Source organism: Acomys minous (assembly GCF_964271855.1).
Source record: "Acomys minous genome assembly, chromosome: 17".
Taxonomy (NCBI): Eukaryota; Metazoa; Chordata; class Mammalia; order Rodentia; family Muridae; genus Acomys; species Acomys minous.
In genome coordinates, this window is record NC_140500.1 from 25,690,695 (window position 1) to 25,715,380 (window position 24,686).

At 40.2% G+C, this 24,686-nt stretch overlaps 1 protein-coding gene across 8 annotated transcripts in view; it reads left to right on the forward strand.

Annotated features, from left to right (window-relative positions):
• The window catches only part of ERC1 (ELKS/RAB6-interacting/CAST family member 1), a 277,582-nt gene that overhangs the window by 17,104 nt on the left and 235,792 nt on the right, over positions 1-24,686 (forward strand). For all 8 annotated transcript variants that reach the window (XM_084766086.1, XM_084766087.1, XM_084766089.1 and 5 more), the window contains exon 2: positions 6,166-6,989. In XM_084766086.1, the coding sequence (XP_084622212.1) occupies positions 6,321-6,989 (669 nt within the window). In that variant the 5' untranslated portion in view covers positions 6,166-6,320. The remainder of the gene's footprint in view (positions 1-6,165; positions 6,990-24,686) is intronic.

Sequence of the window (24,686 nt, forward strand, 5' to 3'; positions counted from 1 at the left end):
CTGAGTGGTCTTTTTGTTGTTGTTGTTGTTTGTTTGTTTTTGAGACAGGGTTTCTCTGTGTAGCCCTGGCTGTCCTGGACTCACTTTGTAGACCAGGCTGGCCTTGAACTCACATCAGTCTGCCTGCCTCTGCCTCCCAAGTGCTGGGTTTAAAGGTGTGTGCCACCATGCCCGGCAACAATACATTCATTATTATTATTTTTTATTTCATGTGTAGCCATTACAGACAACTTGTGGGGGTCATTTTGTCCTTCTGCCATATCCCTGGGATTGAACTCAAATTGTTGGGCTTGGTGCAAAGCACTTTTACTCGCTGAGGTGTCTTCAGTGGCCCAGGTTTTTTTTATACTTTTGATATTGTTACACAATATCATCTCCAAAGTTCACACTTGAGAACTACACAGTCAAATTACAAAAATTTCAGGAGGTACTAACAAAATGGCTTTGCAGGTATGAATGCTTGCCATGTAAGATGAGGACTAGAGTTTGGATTCTCAGTATCTAGATAATTGCCCACCTGCCTATAAATATTCTCAGAACTCCAGAGAGAGGGCCAGATGGTCCCTGGAAGAGGCTGCTTTGCTAGACCAGCTCTGGGTTAAGTGAGAGATCCTGCCTCAGTATGTAAGGCAGAGAGTTATCAAGGAGGATAGCTTACATCAACCTATGGCCTCTACAAGCATGTGCATACGCAACATGCATCCACACACATGCAAATAGTACATACATAAAAAGTCACAAAAATTCTTATAATGTTTTAAGTAAGTTACAATTTTGCATGCAGTATTATTCTTAGCTAGCCTTTGCCACTTGTGACCCAAGGGTTGGAATCATTCCTGTGCATATATGAACATATGCATGTGCACTAATGATTTTATTATATGCATTTTTCTATAACTTGCTTTTCTACTTTATCACAGCGTATTCTAGATGTCTTTGCATATCAGGTAAAAATAAGCATATTTAGAGTTTGGAGATAACATTATTTAAACCAATTTCTTGTTGGGAATATACATTCTTGCTGGTTCAAATGGTAAAGTAATTGTTGAAGGATTATTAGTATTTAATATTAGATTATTATTTTAGTGAAATCAGTGGTTACTCCTTAACCAGCTTTATACCCAAATAACCACACAGACAGACTGGGATCTATTTAATTAGCCTATAGCACAATGCTGCACAATAATTTCTCTATCCTAATTCTCCATGCTCGTATAGTTTCTTCCCCTTCAGATTTCCCACATTGTGCTTGTTTTTTTTTTTTTTTTTTTTTTTTTTTTTTTTTTTTTTTGATACAGAGTTTCTCTGTGTAACAGCCCTGGCTTCCCTGGACTTACTTTGTAGACCAGGCTGACCTCAAACTCACAGAGATCCGGCTGCCTCTGCCTCCCAAGTGTTGGGGTACCCATCTATCTTTGTGTCTTTTTTGTTCAGTAACCTATAGACTCAAGTTTGTGCTGTTCATATTCTTCTGGGTGTTGAACCACCCACTGGAACATGGTCAACTAAAGAAAACTGACTCTCCCTTTCCCAGAATCTATGGGATGTTCATAGCTCTTCATTTAAGTGTGTGTGTGTGTGTGTGTGTGTGTGTGTGTGTGTGTGTGTGTACACACTTTTGAACCTCTCCCCACTCAGTGCTAGAATGTTGACTGGCTTGATCTTGTGCTTGGTTCTGTCATCAGGAGACACTCTTTGCTCTGACCGCTGGGTCTTTCGGCTCTCCTTGGGTGATTCCTGAGCCTCGGGAGGGTGTGAGAAACATGTCCCATTTGTGACTCAGTACTCCACAGCCACATAGCCTCTGCACTTCAGCCAGTTGTAAGTTTCTGTGTTAACCATCATTCACTGCACAAAGAAACTGAGAGTGGCAATGCTCTACAGATGCAGAGATAAAATTCAGAGAGCAACTTGTGTTATGTCTGTTCAGCAAAATAATGGTAGTAGGTTCACCCCTGGGGCCTGTGAGCTCCCCAACCACGTTATTGACCAGATTTGCAGTACCAGGCATGTGTTTCCTCCTGTGGAACAGTCTTTAAGACCAACCAGAAATGATTGGTTACTTCCATACAGTCTGTGCCATCCCCTTTATTGCTGGTCACAGCTGGGGACTGTTACTGATGACTTTTATTTTCCCTCCAGTATCCCACAGAGCAGTAGGCATGATGAGAAGTAGACATCAGAGAGAAGCTTTCTGGTCTTTACCAACATTATTTATGTCACTGACCAATGTGGTTCCAGTAGGCAACCAAGAGCAGTGGCAGTTCTGTACTTTTTTTTTTTTTTAACTACAACTCTGGTTTAGAACTTGCTTTGTAAAAGCTCATGTTGGCCTGGAAAGATAACTCTTTCTTCATCCTCCCCAGTGCTTGGGATTACAAGCAAATACAACTATACCTGGCTGGTTTATTTGTTTATTTTATTTTGTCTTATTTTAGTTTTGAGATGTGGTCTTTATTTACTTAATGTGTATTGGTGTTTTGCCTGCATGAATGTCTGTGTGAAGGTGTCAGAACTTGTGGGGTGCCATGTGGGTTCTGGAATTGAATCCAAATCCTCTGGAAGAGCAATCAGTGCTCTTAACCACTGAGCCATTTCTCCAGCCCCGAGATGTGATCTTACAGTGTAACCCAGGCTGGCTTCAAACTTTGGATCCTTCTGTCTCAAACACCCTAGGATTAGGAGCATGTCACTATGTCTGCCTTTATAATAAAGTCTGTAGTTCTTTATGAGAATATGATGATCTGATGTGACTTTATTGTGCAGTATCCTGTGATCATGCACATTATTAATGAAATGCATGATACTTATGCTCAGTGTTACACATACATGCTACATTAGTTATAGGTAACCATACATTATGACAGGTTTACCTGCTAAATTAGTTTTTAAAAAGGGGAGGAGGGGACTCAGCGGCTAAGAGCACATTTCTATTTTTTTAAAGATTTATTTTTATAATTTTAATTATGTATATATATGTGTGAGTTATATGCACATGAATGAAAGTGCCATAGAGATTATAGATGCCTGATTCCCTAGGAGCTGAGATTACAGGCAGTTCTAAGCTGCCTGATGTTGATGCTGGGAATCAAGCTCAGGTTCCCAGGAAGAGCAGTATAAGAGTATGTACTATACAGAGGACCCAAGTTAACACCCTAACATCCATATCAGGTGGTATGTAAGCACCTTAACGCAAGCTCCAGGGAATCTGGCAACTTCCTAGAGCATATACAATCATGTATACACAGATACATAATTAAAAATCTAAAAAGATTACAAGTTTTAAAAAAGTTTTGTTATAAGTAAAGGATTATAGACCTCTGCTTTATCTTGTATTGAGGATGTCTTATTTTTGTATTTAAAAAAATATTCTTAAGCAGTATTTGTTTTTACTATATTTGATATATGTAACTGCGTATGACTTTGTGACTGTGTGGGTGCATGCATACTTGTGTGGAGGCCAGAGGCTTAGGATCTACTGGAGTTGGAGTCACAGGCAATTATATGTCACCTTATGTAGGTGCTGAGAACTGTTCTCAGGACCTCAGGAAGAGCAGGAAATGGTCTTAACCATGAAACCATTTTTCTAGTTCCATTAATTTTTTTCCTAAAAAGAAAGAAAGATTTATTACTGGGCGGTGGCACATGCCTTTAATCCCAGCACTTGGGAGGCAGAGATAGGCAGATCTTTGAGTTTGAGGCTAGCCTGGTCTACAGAGAGAGAGTTCCAGGACAACAGCCAAGGCTACCCAGAGAGACCCTGTTTCAAACAACAATAACAAAAACAAACAAAAAAAACCCCAACAACCCTCAAAGATTTATTTGTATGTGTATGAATGTGTTTCCTGCATGTATGGGTACTGTATGCATCCCTGGTGCCCATAGAGGTCAAAGAGGGCATTGTATGTTTTGGAACCAGAGTTCCAGACTCCAGCTTGTAACTCCAGATGTAAGCTGCATGTGAGTGTTGGGAACCAAACCCAGGCCCTTTCAAAAGCAGCAAGTGTGCTTAACTGCTGAGCCGTTGCTCTAGCCCTTGTTCTTCCTCCTCTTTCTGCTTTTCTGGTTGATTCTGTGTGTATGTGTGGGTCTACGTATGTGAGTATGAGTGCCAGGGTGCACATGCGGAGTTGGCTCTCTTACTTGTATGTGGGTTGTGGGAATTGAACTACTTTCACCAGGCTTATGTTGTGTATTAGTTACTGTGCTATTGCTGTAATAAAATGCCATGTCCAAGGCCACTGATAAAAGAATTGAATTGGCGTTAATGTTCCAGAGGCTTAAGAGCCTGTAATGGTGGGGTAGAGAAGTGGTGGCTGGAGCAGCAGCTGTGAGTGCACGTCTCAGCCCACAAGCAGGACGCAGAGCGCTGACTCAGAGTGGCTGAGCCTTTTGAGGGTTCACAGCTGGCCTACAGTGAGGTGCCTCGTCCTGCAAGGACGGCCGTGCACCTCCTAGTCCTTCCCAAGCAATTGGGAACAAGTATGAGCTTTTGGGACCATTCTTGTTGAAGCCACCATATGGGGACACCTTTACCCATGAGGCCATCTCCTGGCCTTTCCCTCCCCTCTCTCTCCTTCCTTCCTTCCTTCCTTCCTTTTTTTCTTTCTTTCTTATTTTTAGGCAGGATTTCTCTGTCCTTGGCTGTCCTGGAACTCATTGTGTAGACCAGGCTAGTTTGGACTCACAGAGATCTGCCTGCCTCTGCCACCTGAGTGCTGCCTCCACCCGGGCCCCTTTGTTTTCAGGAGACTGGTTTCAGGAGACTTGGCTGCTGTCTTGGTATTTGAATTATATACCATATGGGCTTCAGACTTGTGGTGACTCTGTGCCCCTGCCTCCTGCTCCATCCTGCCTGGCTAGGTTGCCTGCTGTACTTCAGTCCTCTGTTTGAATTTTAGAGTCAGCATTTTTGAATTATGAAAAAATCTACTGGGATCTTGCTAATGAGCTGGGAGAAGAACTGACACCGTCACAGTATTTGTCTTCTCATCTGGTAGCATGGATACTCTTCTGTCTTTTTAAAAAATTGTATTCTTGCCTTCTTGTAGAGTTTTGAATGCCTGAACATTTTTGTTAGGTTTAAAGGCACTTTTTATATGTTTGTTGTTGTTAATGGGACTTAAGTTTACTTTTTTGATCAGGGTCTCATGTATGTGAGGTTGCTTCAAACTCAACTGTAGAGGAAGATGCCTTTTACCTCTCTGATTCTACCTCTTGTGCTGGAATTACCGGTGTGTGTGTGTGTGTGTGTGTGTGTGTGTGTGTGTGTTGCAGCATTCATATTATGTAGTGCTGGGGCTTGAACCCAGGGCATCATTCACGCTGGGCAAGTCTTGCTCCAACTGAACTATGTCCCCAGCCTGAAGGTCTTTATTTTTAAATTTAAAGCTATATTTTCTTTTCGCACCTGCCACCCCCCCCCATGTATGTGTGTGTTTGTGTGTGGGGGTGTGGGTGAGAGAGAGGACGGGATAGGGGAGGGAGGAAGGGAGAGGGACGTTTGAGTGCTGACAGTAGTCTACCTCAAGTGTTGGTTCTGGCTTTTACCTTGCTAGAAATGGGCTCTCTTTTTCTTTAGCTGGCCCATGAACTGGGAATTTTTCCTTCTCTGTTTCCCATCTCACTGTAGGAACACTGGGATTTCAGGTGCTTGCTATAGCATTCTGCCCTACCTGGTTTTGGGGGACATGACAAAGGGTTCTAATCTCTGCATGGCCCATTGACCCATTTCCTGAACTGCAAAAGCTACAGTTTCCAATTGTTATTCCCAGTGTGCATGAAAGTATTGATATTTAAATATTGATTTTATGGGACTATTATGGTTAGCAGTTATTAATTCTGTTAATGTGTTGAAGTATTAATATTTGTATATTGATCTTATTTCTAATCTATTGAGTTATTTGATTAATTCTGATAATATATCCAAATATTGATATTACTACCTTGATTTTATGTGAGTAATAATCTAAATTTTGTTATTCAGATAATGTGTCACTTGGTAATTATCTGTTGATATTCTCCCATTTTCAGTTAGAAAAACATTACATTATGAGTAATCTGATTTTAAAGCCACGGGAATATTTAACGTAAGGAGATTCTTCCTCAAATAAAGGTAACAGCGTTTATTATTGGGGGATTTAATGTGTGATCTTTTCATTACAGATATGGCATAAGATACTTCTTCAAGATTGGACAGCTGGTGACCTGCTATTTCTGATAGCCTTAAGCTGACTTTATAGCCATAGAGAAACCTCACGGAATTGCATTGTTGTTTTCTGCTCTGCACCATTTCTGACGCCTAAGTTCACCCTGCAACCATGTATGGAAGTGCTCGATCAGTAGGGAAAGTGGAGCCAAGCAGCCAGAGTCCTGGGCGATCACCTCGGCTTCCACGGTCCCCTCGCTTAGGCCATCGGCGAACAAATAGTACAGGAGGGAGCTCTGGAAACAGTGTTGGAGGCGGCAGTGGGAAAACGCTTTCAATGGAGAACATCCAGTCCTTAAATGCTGCTTATGCTACATCTGGCCCTATGTACCTCAGTGACCATGAAAATGTGGGTTCAGAAACACCTAAGAGCACCATGACACTTGGCCGCTCTGGGGGACGCCTGCCTTATGGTGTTAGGATGACTGCCATGGGCAGTAGTCCCAATATAGCCAGCAGTGGGGTTGCTAGTGATACCATAGCATTTGGAGAGCATCACCTCCCTCCTGTTAGTATGGCATCCACTGTCCCTCACTCTCTTCGTCAGGCCAGAGATAACACCATCATGGATCTGCAGACACAGCTGAAGGAAGTGTTAAGAGAAAACGATCTTTTGAGGAAGGATGTGGAAGTAAAGGAAAGCAAATTAAGTTCTTCAATGAATAGCATCAAGACCTTCTGGAGCCCAGAGCTGAAGAAAGAGCGGGCCTTGAGAAAAGATGAAGCTTCCAAAATCACCATTTGGAAGGAACAGTACCGAGTTGTGCAGGAAGAAAACCAGGTTAGTCTTATTTGTACACTTAACTTTATAGCTGAGTCCATGTGTATAAATAAAATGAGGCATTCCTTTTTCCTTCTGTCTTAGGTTTCCCCATCTTTGTTCCTTTATTTTTTATTTATCTTTTTTACTTTATAACTCTGGTTTTACTTTCTTAGCCTTTTACAGATTTGGTCCTGTAGATAATGTAGACATATATTCAAGCAAAATACTCACATACATAAATAAAAACAAAACAAAACACCCAACTTAAGCTGGGCATGGTGGCACACACCTTTAATCCCAGCACTCGGAAGGCAGAGGCAGGCAGATCTCTGAGTTTAGGCCAGCCTGGTCTACAGAGTAAGTTCCAGAACAGCCAAGGCTACACAGAGAAACCATGTCTCGAAAAACAACAAACAAACAAACAGACAAACAAACATCTTAAAACCATGTTTGAGGACTGCCTTGGCTACATAGTGAATTCTTGGCTAACTTGGGGTTATATATTGAAACTCTATCTCAAATTTTAAAAAGAATTTAAAAACAAACATATACAGGACTGCATATACAGTTCAATGGAAGAACATTTTCCTAGTGTGTGGAAGGAGATTCTTGGACCTGTCCTGCTGCCTTCAGATTGCTCAGAGTGTTCCAGGATTGCAGTTTCATGCCTTGAATTGGAGTGGACTTTTAGCTGGGCAGTGGTGGTGCACGCCTTTAATCCCAGCACTCAGGGAGGCAGAGACAGGCGGATCTGGTCAACAAAGTGAGTTCCAAGACAGCCAGGGCTACATAGAGAAGCCTTGTCTTGAAAAACAAACAAAACAAAACAAAACAAAAATGGAGCGGGCTTTTTGGTGACACATTTGCTTTTGAGTCAGTTACTTACTCCTGTAAGTAACCCCTCACTCATATTCTTGTAAGTAACCTTAATAAAAAAAGTTCATTCGCTCACCATAGTAAATAAAAGGTTCATTTTTATTTTTAAACAAGTAAAGTCAATTCAGCAGTCCTTCCCCATTTCACTATGTAGCTTAGGCTGCTCTGGAGCTCTCCTGCCTTCACCCCTAAGGGCTTAGATTTCTGTTAGCTTACCTGACCACTAGCCGAAGACTGAATTTCCAGAGTAGAGTCATTGTCTGTCTGTCTCTCTCTCTCCATAAATTTAAAGTAGATGTAGTGTTATCAAGTACACTATTGAATTACCTAATTAGCAATGTGCCTTGCTGAAAATACAATCACCAGTAAGATAGTTTTATTGTCAAGTGTCCTAGAAATGTCTATTTCATTGATGAAAAAGTTATTGGTATATTTTTTGAATTTGAAATAAATGAAGCATTTTCTTATGTGTATGCTTTAGACAGTATGGGGGTCAGGAGACTTTCAGTATACTTTCTTCAATTATTATGCTACATCCAAAGGCAAAATATTTAATCTTCTGAGAAGGCAATTATGGATAGTTAACATTTTTCTGGAAAAGAAACAGTCAAGAAAACTATTATGTGCTAAAGAGGGTGAATACTGCCTTATCTGGGTCCACCCCGTGCCCTAATTAGACACCAGTGCTGGCAGATACATTCTTTTTGCACCCACTGTAATTACCACAGAATTCTAAAATTGTGTAACTTCAGTCCAAAAAGCAAAGGGTACTATTTTAAAGACAGTACACTGAGATACAGAGACTGAGAATGCTAATTAATAGATTATAGTCGGTTAGCAGTGGCCCCTAATTAAATGGTGCATTCCTTGCCCTCTTCTTAGCTCCCAGAGGTCAGATGTCTCTCATCTGTGAAGAAGACTGGTTTATTAGAACTTATGGCAATTAAATACATTTCTACATTTCAGTTTGAGGTTGGGGATTTTGGTCCATTTTAAATGTTTAATCTGATTGAGCTGGGTCCAGAATCCTGTCAGTATAAAATATATTTGCTTAGGATTGCTTGGTATGCACAGTTCATTATTACGGTATTCTCATAGAAGCTTGTTTCTAAAATAAAAATTTTCAGGTGTTCTACGTCTCAGATTCCTTTTGTTGCTTTTCTTTCAAGTAGCTGGTGATTGGAGAGCCAGGAATATGAGAGAGAGGGGGGAGAGGTTAGGGGGAGGGGAAGGGAGGAGAGGAGAGAGGGAGGGAGAGAGACAGGAGAAAGAGAGAGAGAGAGAGATCTTATGTATACCTATATGGTATATGTGTGTATATATACATATATGTTGACAGAGAAATCCTTTTCTAAAAAAAGTGTGACCAAGGAAGACTTTATGTAAACTTGATGGAGAGGAATGAAAATCTTACTGTGAGCTTTGTGCAGTTGCAGAGCGGAATAAGTTACATTTTAGGTTTTATTTTAATCAGCTATTATACTTTTTAAAAAGCTTGTTTATGTATATGAGTGCTTGTCTGCATGTAAGCCTGCACATCAGAAGAGGGTATAAGATCCTATTAGACATGGCTGTAAGCCACCACACTGTTGCTGGGAATTGAACTCAGGACCTCTGGAAGAGCAGGCAGCGCTCTTAACCTCTGAGCCGTCTCTCCAGCCCTATACTTCTTTCTTGAGTATGCCTTGTAAGAGTTCTGTATGCTGAATTTAGTTGGATGCCTATTTTAAAAATAATTACTTTATACCTGAGGAGATGACTCAGTTGGTAAAATGTGTGAGGACCTGGTTTTGATTCCCATATCCCATGTAATAGCTGGGCATGGTGATGTACACCTGTAATTCCAGCCCACGAGACAGGAGGATCCCTGCAGCTTGCTTGCTGGCCAGCTAGTCTGGTGGCATCCTCAATCTAGGTAAAGAGAGATACAGTCTCAAAAAAGAAGATGGATTGTGATTATGGAAGACATCTGACATTAAGACTTAGCTTCTACACAAACACAGATAATGTGTTTGTATATTTACATCCTCACCTGCACGCACAATAATTGTTTTAAAGCTCTTTCACTGGAATTTTATTTGAACAGAATATTCTGTAAATATTATAGGATGGCAAATGAAGTGCCTTTAATTTTTTTTCTTAAATGTTATTTGTGTGTATGTATGTGTTCAGACATGCATGTGTTGGGTGCTGGTGTAGAGAGCAGAGGACTTCTTTGGTGGGTTCTGAGGATCACACGCAGGCTCTGGAGGTGAACTGTGTTGCCTGCTCAACATCTCACTAACCCTAATGTTTTCTTTTTGCTTAGAATATTTATTTATTTATTTTGGAATTTGGTGCTTCTCTTCTGCTGAGGTGATAAGGATTGAACCCAAGGTCTTACACATGATAAACAAATGTTCTACCATTGAACTACCACCCCTAGCCTAGGATTTTTAACTTTATTTATTAGATCTTTCCGTGCATAGAAGTACATGAATGAGTGTGGGACATTTCTTCTTGTAGAGTTATATTTACTTTGCTGGAATGTAGGGGGATAATTGGGAAAAATAATTCAGTGAATCAAATAAAATTGCATAAATATCTGATGTGGTTTAGTTGTAAGGAAATTAAAGACATTATTTTCCAAAGAATTGGAGTGTCTTAGTTCCATCTTTCTCTGCTTGAATTCCATGTTGCAATCTAGTGTGAGATTCTTTTTAAAATTTGACTTTAGTTCTTTGGTTTTCTCCATCAGTGCCTTGATTTCCTACTGGGCATTGAATGCCAGGGCCTTGTTTGTGCTTAGCAAGGGCTGCGGCACTTAATTGTAACCTACTAGCGGTTTCATTACAACAGAGCAGAATTGTTTTTAAAGATTTGCTAGTTTATCATGAGTTTTCAAAACAGCAGCTTAAGTAGGCTCACTTTCGTTCTCTTTTGGCAAAAAGAATCAGAAAATACATATAATTTTTAGTCAGAGTAATCTTTATTTTTTGCAGTACTCAGGAGCAGACCACCAGCTTTTCGTATGTTACGTAAGAGCTTTATCTCTGAACCTTTCTCTAGCCCTAGCTATAGTAGTCTTTTTTTCTTAAAACCCTTCTCCTCTTTTTTCCCCCACATTTATTTATTTATTTATTCTTGAAAGTCAGCATTGTTCTGTCATCTGAATTCCAGGGACTCTGTGTGTTTGTGTGTGTGTGTGTGTGTGTGTGTGTGTGTGTGTGTGTATGATACATACATGCACACATACCACACATTTGCCTGGTACCTGTGGAAGTCAGAAAAGGTCATTGGATTTTCTGGAACTGGAGTTAAAGATGGCTGTGAGCCTCCATGTAGGTGCTGGGAATTTAATCTTGGTCCTTTGCAAGTGCTCTTAACCATCTTCCAGCTCCTAGGTTTCAGTCTAATTGGCAAGTGTTCTTATTTGCTGAATGAGCCATCTAGTGGCCTCAGTTATAATAATTTTGATCAGAGAAGTCATAGTTTCATTTTACTTTTCAAAGTCATTCTGCGTCTGGAACTCGATGTGCTCTTAATGGGTGCTGTTTGTGTCCAAAGGTGTGTTGGGTGGTTTGCATAAAGTGCTTGAAGAAACTAATGAAGACAAGTTTTATTTTTCTTTCTTGCTATTTTTATTGTATATTTTTAGCTCTAACACTAGGAAAATTAGTGCAAATATTTGGAGTTTAGATTTTGAGTCCTTGGAGGATTGTATTTAATTTAAAAAAAGTGTTAAGGTTTGTTTATTTATTTATTTTTTGGGGGAAATTAAACTCATACATAAAATACCTTAATTATAGATGAACAAGATAATGAATAGCTACATGACCAAGTAAAATAGGCCCATTATAAATCACAATAAGCATATACACTAATGTGAGTTTTAGGTTTTTATTTCTTTTGTGCGCTGTTGTCTGCCTGCATGTATGTCCACGTGAGGGCGTCAGATCTCCCTGGAACTAGAGTAAAAGACAGTTATGAGCTGCCGTGTGGGTGCTGGGAGTTGAACCCTGGTCCTCTGGAATGCCATCCAGAGGGTCCAGAGGGTTGGGGTTTTTTTTGTTTGTTTGTTTTTGTTTTTGTTTTTTTTTTGAGACAAGGTTTTACTGTGTAGCCTTGGCTGTCCTGGACTTGTTTTGTAGACCAGGCTGGCCTTGAACTCACAGCAATCCGCTTGGATGGATAGTCGGACATGGTAGCGCACACCTTTAATCCCAGCACTTGGGAGGCAGGGGCAGGCGGATCAGTGTGAGTTCAAGGCCAGCCTGGTCTACAAAGTGAGTCCAGGACAGCCAAGGTTACACAGAGAAACTCTGTCTCAGGGGGAAAAAAAACATGAACTAGGAGGAAATTTCTGAAAAAAAAAAATACTGCAGAAAACGTGCCTTTAGTGAGGAAACAGTTTATATTAGAAATGTTCTGTTCTTCCTCTACAGACAAAATTAGAAATGCTTTTATGAATTGACTTTGTGCTGCCATGTGCGTCTCTAAAAATACTCGGTTTCTTTCTTTCTTTCTTTCTTTCTTTTTTCTTTTCTGAAATTGGAAAGTTAGTCCTTAATACAGATTAAATACTTTCATTTATCTTTGTTATTTGCAGAACAAATTACTGAAACTCTCCCTTGATGCCTGGTGTAGTAGTGCATGTCTTTAATCCAAGTACTTGGGAGGCAGAGGCAGGTGGATCTCTGTGTGTTCAAGGCCATCCTAGTCTACAGAGTTGGTTCCAGGACAGCCAGAGCTGTGTAGTGAAACTCTGTATCAACAAACAAACAAACAAGCAAACAACAAAACCAAAAACTTTGCTTTATGTCAGTCTGTACCTAAGAGATCATGTTAGATTTTATTATTTTGGCAGTGTGTGGAGAATATTAGATCGAAAGGTTCATGTACAACTTAATGATATATATTATATCATTACATATATATTATGTATATACATACATATACACAAACATATATAATATATATATCTGATACCTTGTTTTTGATGCATAATGTACCACTTCTTTATTTTTAATCTTTTAAAAAATATTTATGTATTTATTACTTATACAGTATTTGCCTACATGTGTGCCAGCAGGCCAGAAGAGGGCACCAAATCTCATTATAGATGGTTGTGAGCCACCATGTGGGTGCTGGGAATTGAATTCAAGACCTTCTGAAGAACAGCCACTGCTCTTAACCTCTGAGCCATTTCTCCAGCCCCTGTGCCACTTCTTCAAAACATTTTTAAAAAGTGTATGAGTGTTTTGCCTGCATGTATGTGTATATGTACCATGTGCTTGCCTGGTAGCCATGGTGGTCAGAAGACAGTGTGGGATCCCCCTGGAACTGGATGCTAGGAACTGAACCTGGGCCCCCTACTAGAGCAACAAGTGCTCAACTGCTGAGCTGTCCCTCCAGCCCTCTGTACCTCCTCTTTCCCCTCTCTGTCTCTCTCTCTGTGTGTGGTTTTTTAAAATGTAAAATGGTTTGCCTGCATGTGTGTATGTGTACTATGTACTTGCCTGGTGCACAAAGAGGTCAGAAGAGTGTGTCAGAAGTACAGGGAGAAACTAGAAATCTTTCCAATCCCCCTGTACCATCTTTTAATACTGTTTGGTGACTTACATACTCCAGAATAGATGATACAAAGGGACATTTTAGCTTTGAATTACCTACTGTGTAACTGTGGCTTAGGTGATGTTAGGTACTTGAATTGTCTTCTGCAGTAGCAACTGTCAACATTTTTGGCCTTAGGAGACCTTGGTTTACTTGGAAAGCTCTATTGTGGAACCTGATCTGCTTTATATAATCAGTCATATGCCATTTTTGTCTAGATCCTAAGTGAGGAAATTAAAAAAACACTGTTTTACTATAATAATAATAATAGCAACAGCCAGGCATGATGGTACAAGCCTTTAATCCCAGCACTCAGGAGGCAGAGGCAGGTGGATCTCTGTGAGTTTGAGGCCAGCCTGGTCTACAAAGCGAGTCCAGGACAGCCAAGGCTACACAGAGAGAATAGAAGAAGGAGGCCGGCGCCGTGGGTTAGATGGAGTAAGAAGCACATGGCCAGCGTGGAGGGAGGATTCAGCCCAGATGAGGAACATTAGCAAGGCAACCAGCCTGTCTCAAAAAACGGGGAGCGTTCCCTTGGGAAACAGAACAAAGGAACCTGACACTGAAGCTGGATCAGACCTTACAGGATCCATCCTCCAGGATGCTGAGATTGCTAGGATTATCAATGCCCATCACCATGGTTTCATCGGTTCCACACTCAGGTTAATGAGACTTGCTCCACAGGTACTGTTATCTGCTGCATCATCTCCCTGGATGTAACCAGTTCTTAAGCAAGGACAATACATTTTTAATTGTTGTAATAGTTAAGTGAGATTGAAGAAAGTAGTATGTGTTAAATTGTGGGCAAGAGGCTGGTGTGGTGTTGGCATGCCTTTAATCCCAGCACTTGGGAGTAAGAGGCAGGTAGATTTCTGAGTTGGAGGCCTGTCCGGTCTACAGGACAGCAGAGCGATATATAATGAGACCCTTTCGCAAAAAAAAAAAAAAAAAAAAAAAAAAGAAGAAGAAGAAGAGGGGGAGGAGGAGGAAGAAGGCAAGACTGTCTGACATAGTGTTGATTGAAAAGTTAAATATTACATGAATATAAATTTTACGTGTTTTTCAAGTATAAATGTACCTTATAATATGCTCCTAAAAGGCATTCAGTAGCACGGTAGCTGTAAGGCCTTTAGAAAGTGGGTCACAGTGCATAACAAACATTAGAGGTAACTAATGTGGACAGCAAATCGGCCTCAGTGTTCCTGGAGGAGCTAGGAGGGGCTTTGAGTAGGGTAATTAGTTTGCGGGGTTTTCAGTTACAGTGATGCTCATTATTTAACATTTTTATTTCCAGAATGACTCATCTGTGAATTCTAGAGTGCTTTCCCAAAAGGAATGTTTTACTGCTTGACATTTTTTTCCTTCTCTGAGTGTGTGTCATGTTCTGCCTCCTCCCCTTCCGGTGGTAAGGAGTTTCTGGCTGATTATTTAGGAACAAAGCACTGCAAATAATTTTAACTATGTGTTCTTGTGTGAAGAAGAAAACTTAACCTCCTTAAGGCAGTGGAGGATTTTGTTGTTGTTGTTGGTATAGTCAGCATTTGGTGCTTTATGTTTACTCACTCTGCCATTTTAAACTTACATTACATTTTGTACTATGTGTTTTTTTTTAACGTTTTACAAAAATGTTTGCTAAACTTTGTATAAACAGATACCATTGAAAAATACACTATGCTCACATTATTCCAATTATTTGTTTCATTTGCATTAAAACTGGCATCACATCTGACACACCTTGATTTTTTTATGTATCCTCTGCAGTTCTGCCCATGAACATGTTCTTGTAACGGTATTGTTGCTATACTATGGGGAACCTGGATACAGCACAGTAGAGACTTTTGGTTTTGGTGTATCTTTATACATGTGTTGATGTGGGTGTGTTCATGTGTACTTACTATTTTTTTCTCAACTGCTGTCCTCTTCATTTTTAGTTTTTATTTACTTTGGGAGGATTGGCACATGACACACTACATGTGTAGTGACCGGAGGACAACATGTAGGAATTGGTTCTTTACTTCTACCGTGTAGCTTCTCGTCTTGAGCCTCAGTGGCACGTGCCCTTCCCTGCTTTTTTGCAGCAGGGTCTTTCACTGGACCCAGATTCCATCAGTTCAGATAGCCTCACTGGCCAGTGGGCTCCAGGGATGCACGTGTCTGCTTATACCTGCTCTGCCCTTTGCTCCTATCCCCAGTGCTTTATGAGTGCTTAGGATCTGGTGCTTGCCCTTTTACCCGTTGACTGCAGCCCCTCTAGATGCGTTTATATACATCTGTTAAATCTTTTTTGTAATTAGATAATTACATTCCCCCTTCCTTTTCCTTCCTCCCACTTCTCCCATAACCCCTTTCTTGCACTCTCTCAAATTCATGGCCTCTTTCTTTAGTATTCTCTATATGTAACCTGCTCAGACCATACAATGTAGCTTGTACATTTATGATCTCAGTGCTGGCCACTTGCTACTGGATAACCAATTAGGGGGGCCCTTCCCTGATGAAGACCATTTCTACCATTCTCTACGTCCCCCATTGCCTGGAATTCTTTGTCAAGGATTGAGGTCCCATATGCTCTCCTCCTTTCATGTTCATGTCCATTGATGTTGCCATTGATAAGATCTTGTTGAGGCAGCCATGTTGATTGACTTAATGGGTCTACACCCTCTACACTTAACATCCTTTGCGGATTGTATATATTATACACACACACTCACACAAGTACACAAATAAGAATGCATAATGATTCATATTTTATTAAAATGCTTTTAAAATTATTTTTATTTTTATTTTTTGGCATCTCACTATATAGCCCAGAATGATCTTTTAACTTGAGATCTTCCTCCGTCAATCTTTAGAGTACTGGAATTGGACATGTATGCCATTAGTTAGTGTAGCTTAAAGCATGTGTTTAAAGGCAGCTTTCTTACATTCTAGATATCATGTACATTTCTGACTTAGATAAAGGGAGATCCGCAGGAGCTGGAGAGATGATGTCCCAGTGGCTAAAAGCACTTGCTTACTCTTCAAAAGATCTAGGTTCAGCTCCCAGCACCCACGTAGTGGCTCACTTGCCTAACTCCAGCTCTAGGGTTTCCAATACCCTTTTCTGATCACCATGGACACCAAGCGCACACGTGCATGTTCATACATGCAGACAAAAATGCTAATGCACATAAAAAAGAAATTCTAATGGCTTTGCTTTTTCTGTATTAAAGTATACTGTAGTTAGAGATTTAAACGTGATAGAAACTAGGGCAGGCGTGGTGGCACTTGGAAGACTAAGGCAGGGAAGACTGTTATGGGCTGCTTTGTAGTTAGAACTCAGCTGGTTAGTGATGCATAGTAAGACCCTGTCTCAGATAAGAAAAACAGAAAGAGCAATTAACGTTTAATAGATTTATTATATGAAAGCTCTATCTGTATGTATACCTACACATCAGAAGATGGCATCAGATCTCATTATAGATGGTTGTGAGCTACCGTGTGGTTGCTGGGAATTGAACTCAGGACCTCTGGAAGAGCAGACAGTGCTCTTAACCACTGAGCCATCTCTCCAGCCCCGCAATTAATGTTTAAACGCTCAATGGTTTTTACCATTTTAAAGTTGAAAATCCGAAGAAGAGCTTAGATGTAGATAAAGGTGGGGCTATTGAGAAAGTGGTGAAGTTGGATTTTCATTTGTAGGTTCATTTTTTACTTCCTACTTTGGAAGTTGATTTATTGAACAATTTTGAAAAATTTAGAACTTGCCTACAGGCTTGAAACATAATGTATGCGTAGAACTGATGAGAGGAAAGTGAATTTGTTAGCGTTGGCAGATTTCTGATCTTTATCTTTCTTTTCTTTCCTTTTGTGTTCGTTTTAGGCAGGGCCACACACTTTAGCTCAAGTTGGTCTGAAACTCATGGTAATCCCTCTGCCTCTGTGTTTGGATGCTGGCATTACAGGTTGGAGTCATCTCTACTCTGATCTTTCACTCCTTCCCTCTTGTTTGCTTCTAGGTTATTGCTTTTTTCAACAGATGATGTTACATTGCTTTCCCCCCTCTTATCCATTCCATTCATAATTTGACACAAATAAATTTGAAAACTATTGACCATTACAACACATAGGTACAATTAAAACCCAAAACTTAACTACCTAGACTGAGGTGCCATGTTATAGTTCTTTTGACAGATGGCTTCCCCTTTCCTCCTTTGCTGTTGTTTTTTTTTCCCTCAGAGAATAAATTCCATGTGTTCCCCATTCTGGCTCTAGTTGTGTTCCGCCCACTCATTGGCTTCAGAGGGACTCCACATTGGATGTACTGGGTACTGGCATGACAGCAGGAAGTGGATACAAAATGTGGCTCCTTGTGCCAAGTGTTCACTTATCAGACAAATTGTACCTTCATAAAATTAAACATTATTTTTTAGTGATACCAAATAAAGCTGAATTTTATTTCTTATTTAAAATATACTTTAAAAATTTATTTTGGCCGGGCAGTGGTGGCGTATGCCTTTAATCCCAGCACTCGGGAGGCAGAGGCAGGCGGATCACTTTGAGTTCGAGGCCAGCCTGGTCTACAAAGTAAGTCCAGGAGAGTCAAGGCTACACAGAGCAACCCTGTCTCAAAAAAAAAAATTTTTTTTTGTTAGCCAGGCGGTGGTGGTGCATACCTTTAATCCCACTATTCAAAGAAGTAGAGGCAGACAGATCGCTGTGAGTTTGAGGCCAGCCTGGTCTACAAAGCAAGTCCAGGACAGCCAAGGCTACACAAAGAAGCCCTGTCTCGAAAAAGAAAGAAAAGAGAAAACCATTTATTTTGTTTTAAGTGTGTGTGCTCACACACATGAGTGCAGGTGCCTGTGGTAGCCAGAGATGTCAGATCCCCTGTAGCTGAAGTTACGAGTTGGTTGGGAGTCACCCAAGTTGGGCGTTGGGAACTCAGTTTGGTTCTAGGCAAGAGCAATACAAACTCCTTGTAAGCTGCTGCTTTTTTTGTTTGTTTGTTTGTTTGTTTTTGTTTTTTGAGACAGGGTTTCTCTGGGTAGTCTTGGCTGTCCTAGACTTGCTTTGTAGTCCAGGCTGGCCTCGAACTCACCGTGATCGCCTGCTTCTGCCTCCCGAGTGCTGGGATTAAGGCGTGTGCACATCCTTCTGGTGTAAACTTCTTTTAAAATTCAGTGCTTATTTGTATTTTTCTATAATTTTTGTGTTTCAATTATATTTTTTAAAAATTTACTTTGTACTTTGACTATTTGGCCAGCAAGTGTATTTACTTAACCTTAGAGAATACATAGACAAAATGAGCGTGAGGTGTTTTTCTCGTCTGTCATTGCATATTCTGGAAATGCGTTGCTATTATGTATGTGGCTTCCCAATGAGAAGAAGGAGGAGGTCTGACTGCAGTCCTTCTTTTAAGATGCCTGCTGCTGTTTCATCATCTTTAGTCAGCATGTCAGTGAGTATGACTGTGCGCCTGCCTTGAAAAATTTGGAAAGCAGGGAGAAAGAGAGGAACAGATAGACATGTAAAGAGTTTAGAATTACATTAACATGGATGCATATTGTGTGGTTTATAAACAGGAGTTTTTGAAGCAGTCAAATTCTAGAGTGTTTTGACCTGGGTACTTTAGTAGTGGAGTTACCTATAAGACGAAGCTGTTTGATCACATAGGTACAACTTTTTTTTATATAAATGAAATATTTACTGTTAGAGAGATCCCTGACTTTGATGTTTTACATGTAAGAATATAAATTGGTAACTGAAAAGACAACATTTCCCACAATATTGAAACTTAGAAATTACTGGAATATAGAGGGAACATGTAACATACGTGTTTATGTGTGTATCTTGGAAATAGTCTACTTAATTATAACATGATTTTAAAGCATAGGCAGTGGACCCAGGAGGCTTAGAGATCACCAGTCCAAGGAATGTAAAGAGATTCCTGATCTGTACAGTCTTCATTAATACTGTACCATGAGGAAGATGTGGGGATTAAAAAAATTAAGATGCATGGAGCATTTAGAATTGGGGAATATGTGTGATAAGCACCAGTTCCTTGTTATCATCTTTTCATTGTAGTCTCTCTCTTTTTTAAAGTTAATATTGATATAGAAACACAGAAAGATATTTTTAGTGTGTTTTCTCAGTGCAGGATTATTGATTAAAAATAAAATATTCCCCCTTTTCCAGACAGGGTTTCTCTATGTAGCCTTGGCTGTCCTGGATTTGCTTTGTAGACCAGACTGCCCTTGAACTCACAGTGATCTGCTTGTCTCTGCCTCCTGAGTGCTGGGATTATAGGTATGCGCCACCACGCCAGGCTTGAGTAAAAAAAAAAATTAATACCTTTTCCCCATGTAATGGATGTGGATTTGTCATATAATAAAGTAAAAATATAATGAAGACTATGATTTAATCCGTATGCTTATATGTCATTATAAGATAAAATACAGGGGCTGGAGAGATGGCTCAGAGGTTAAGAGCACTGTGTGCTCTTCCAGAGGTCCAGAGTTCAATTCCCAGCACCTACATGGTGGCTCACAACCATCTATAACGTGGTCTGGTGCCCTCTTCCGCCATGCAGGTGTACATGCAGATAGTGTACTCACATACATAAAATAAATAAATAAATCTTAAAAAAAAAAAAAAAGAAAAGAAAAGAAAGAAAGAAAAGTCTTGAGTTAAATTCCCAGCAACCACGTGGTGGCTCACGACCATCTACAATGAGATCTGGTGCCCTCTTCTGGCATCCAGCACACATTCGGGCACAATGGTGTATAAATAATAAATCTTTACAAAAAAAAAAAGACAAAATACAGAAGTAGTCACTTGGAATTTAGTAAATATTTGAATGCTAATGAGTGAGCTATAATAATAGGTCTGTTTAGAATGGCAAATATGATGGATAGAAAGAACCTTTTAGAACTTCTTGTTTATATTCCTTCACAATACTGCTTATGAATCATATACTATCTGTGTTAAATTTACATTGGTTGGCTGTTCATTCTATTTAAAAGTAATATTTTTGTGATAGACTTTTCAGCATTAAGACATTTTTTTGGTTGAAGTGTCCTGCTGTTGTGTAATACTTGATTTATGTATATTTTAGGATTTTATTCAGTCCTATTATTTAGGAATAGGTAGAACAAGTCTATTCCTCTTTCTAGAATAAGGCTATGTAATAGAAAAGGGTTTATGATATAGATATTTAGTGGCTTAAGGGATTGCTGGCAGGGCTGGAATACTTGTCTTCAGGCTAGCTTCCACTGCTCTGCTTTCCTGACTAGAGCAGATCCTCCGTTGGTGGTGTGATGTCATCCATCTGAGCCCAGAACTGTTGGGTTCTCCTGTATCTGGATTCTTCTGCCAGCATATGTACTAGCTAATGAAAGCAGCCTCTTTCTTCATGTCACTCAGGTCCATACCAGTCTTCTGTGTTTGTTTAATTGGTAGTCTGGATCACCTGCCTGTGCTGTAGCTACCTGAAAGTGTAAGAATTTGTGGATTTTTACTCTTACATTGGGAAAGCAGGACTCATATTGGATATTGTTGCGTTTTTATTGTTTTACATATATGAATAGTTTGCATGTGTGTGTGTATGTGTGCGTGTGCATTATATATGTGCCTAGTGCCTGTGGAAATCCACAGAGGGTGTTAGATCCCCAGGAACTGGAGTTAAGGATGGTTCTGTGGTATTGGAAACGGTACCTATGTCTTCTGCAAGAGCAACATGTGCTAAAGCCTTTGAGTCATCTCTCCAGTACCTGATGATAAGTGTAAGTTCAGGTTCAGCTACATAGTGAGTTGGAGGTTAGCCTGGGATACTTGAGAGCCTTTCCTAAAAAATTATGCAAAACAACTAGTGCAACTCTAATGTATTGGAACTTTGATATTTTTGTTTGTTTCTGAGGCAGAGTCTCACCATCTAATTCTGCCTGGCTTGGAACTCACAGTGATGCTCCTGTTCTCTGCCTACTGAGTGCTGAATTAAAGGCTTCTGGATGGTTACTTGAAAGACACTGTAATCTCACTTTAAAAAATAAAATAATTCAACTGGGGCTGGGCATTGGTGGTGCATGTCTTTAATCTTAGTACTTGGGAGGCTTGTGGATCTCCATGTTCAAAGCCAGTCTACAGAGTGAGTTCTGAGCTACATAGTCAGGGCTACACAGAGAAACCCTGTCTGCAAAAAACAAAACAAATAAATAAATGTAATAATTTAAACAGGGATCTTCTTTAAAATAAATAGTATAATTTTATTTATAACCCAAATAAAAATCAAAACATGCTCTTTATGGGAGATGCACTTAACTACACTAAATTTTATTTTGCTTTACTAAAAAAGGATGACTCAACTACTAAATTGATTTTGCAACACATTTTATAGCAAGTGAGTTTAAAAGTCAGTAGTTTATAATATGGATGTTATTGCAGTTACATAATGATTGACTTTCTATAAAATTTTACTTTTGGAAAGTTAGAAATATAGGAGATAATACACTCAGTCACACAACACTTTATAAAAACCATTGCCTGGGGAGTTTGGTTGGACAGCTTTAGGTCGTTGTGGCTGCTCCTTCAGATATTGAAAATGCATAGAAAAAACTGAGTAGACATGCCTGTTTGCTGTACTGAGACAGTGCAGGAGAGTATGTCGTGACATGCGCAAGGCAGGGATGCTAGTCCTGGAAGTAGTGTGCAGTTTTAATTTTCTTAATGTGAAAGTGCAAGTATTCTTGGTATTTCCCCCCTTTTTTGTTTGTTTTGTTTTGAGATGGGGTTTCACTGTGTAGCCCTGGATCCTGAAACTCTGTGTGTAGTCTAGGCTACCCTAGAATTTGCAGTGATCTTGCTGCCTCTGCCTTCCCAGAGCTGGGATCTCAGGTGTGACACCATGCTTTGCACAAGTGTTTTTGTTTTTATGTGGCAACCAAGCCAATGGCATTTCCTTACTTGATGAAGGTGGTGACTTCTGCTCTTTATAGATCCTTTATCTGGGAAAATTGCTTATGAATCCACAGAGTTCTGGTTCAGTAACAGTTTTCTCTTTACTGTAGTTATGCATGAACCAGTGCTATTACAGAAACACATTTGAGAGCAGAAAAGACTGTTTGTTTTGAAGCTCGCCTCCTTTGTTGTATTTTACCCTAGCCACTGGTTTTTAGGGTAATTGCCATAGCTGGCATGTCAGTTTGACATTTTGATTTCAAAGATCCTATTATAATCTTGCTCCAAATGTCAACAGTGCTCAGTGATAGACATCGCTCCCACCAATGCTTTGTTAGAATGTACGATGATTTTACAGAGTCCTGTCTGTGTCTACACTGTGTCCACGTGTAGAACTTAAGCAAGAATGTTTATATTGCCCGACGGAGCTTTTATTTATTGATTTCAAGTTATTAGGTAAGTTTTGCCCTCTGCTGACTTGATTACATCCTTGAGACAGAATGGGAAAGCACTTTTTAAAGCAGGAAGATTTTACATACAAGAGCAATCAAAACAATTGCTTAGTAGCTTTTAATTGTCCCACGTTAATATGTGTTCCTGTGGTCAGCCAAGTTCTTGGTGTACTAGTGTATCCTCACATAGTGGGCTCACTTCTGGGTGGGTGGGTGCAGAGCCAAAATGAGCAGTCAAGACTTAAACAAATGGGGAAAGATTTATTACCTGCAGCAGGCCAGGGGAGCTGGGGAGTTGTTTTCAGAGTAGTGCCCTCCTCCAACACAGGAAGCACGTGATGTTATTCATCTAGCTTATAAATATTCATATTGGTGCTAGTCCATTTCTACATACACTCAGTTAGGGGTACATTCCTTAGTTTGCTCAGTCTAAGGTAATGAGCACATATTTAAAAGACTAAACAAGCGTGCTCTCAATTTCCTCTGAAAAATTTTATCTGGAAACAATGGACAGTCCATTTTGAAGATGTGTTAGTCCAGGAGTTTGCTTTTGTCAGTGTCTCTGCCTTGCTCAACTATTTATCTCTAGCTACAGGAAGCACATTGAGCTATGGAGTGTATTCACCAGAGACCAACTTGATGACTGAGGAATTGATTTTGAAGTCTTTAGAAGGGTGTGTCCTTCAAGGAACACCTAAAAGGGTATTGATCTGTGCTGGTGAGAAGCGTGTTGTAACTCATTTCCTTTGTTCTATAAGCACAGTTGTGTCATCCTCAGGAAGTAGACTGTATTTAGCAGTGTTGCTTCTCTGTTTACAAAGGCGATAGTACAGTGTAGAACTTTTTTTCTCAGTGTAAAGTAAATATACATAGAATACAGAAGTATTTGCACAGTGAAAAAGTCTAACTCTAGTAATTCTCTGATGCAGATGTGCGTATATGTGTATGTGAGCATGTGTGTGCATGCACACACATTACTTGTATGCACACACATTACTTGTATACACACACACATATACAATGTGAGCGATCCATCAGGGCCTCAGGCATGCTAAGCAGATGTTCTGCCACTAAGTTGCCTTCTCAGCTAGCACATTCTTTTATTTTATTTATTTGTTTTACTAAAACAAAATGCAACAACCAATGGGGGCTGGGGAGATTGCTTAATATATTAAGAGAATATGTTGCACAATATTTCCTATTCATCTGTAAAGAAAAATGAGTTCAGGAAAATTGACAAAACTATAAAATGTGTATTAAATGAGATAACCCAGGTCTAGAAAGAGAAACACCATGTGTTCTCTTTCAGATGCTGAGTCTAGCTTCTAATTGTTAGATGTGAGCTTGTAGGTGGGAGTAAGTGTGGGAGAGGCCAGGAAACTAGAAAAGCCTGGCCCATGAGATGAGAAAAAAAGCGTCTATAAGGACGGAGTGTGAGGAGGGAAGGAGAACAAATAAATGTTCTATGGAGTAGAAGTCAGGGGATAGTGGGTGCAGAAGGGTATTGGGGGGTTGAAGGGTGGGTGCAGAAGGATATGGGGGGGTTGAAGGGTGGGTGCAGAGGGGTATGGGGGGGTTGAAGGGTGGGTGCAGAAGGGTATTGGGGGGTTGAAGGGTGGGTGCAGAAGGATATGGGGGGACTGAAGAGTGGGTGCAGAAGGGTATGGGGGGACTGAAGGGTGGGTGCAGAAGGGTATGGGGGGTTGAAGGGTGGGTGCAGAAGGATATGGGGGGACTGAAGAGTGGGTGCAGAAGGGTATGGGGGGACTGAAGGGTGGGTGCAGAAGGGTATTGGGGGGTTGAAGGGTGGGTGCAGAAGGATATGGGGGGACTGAAGAGTGGGTGCAGAAGGGTATGGGGGGAC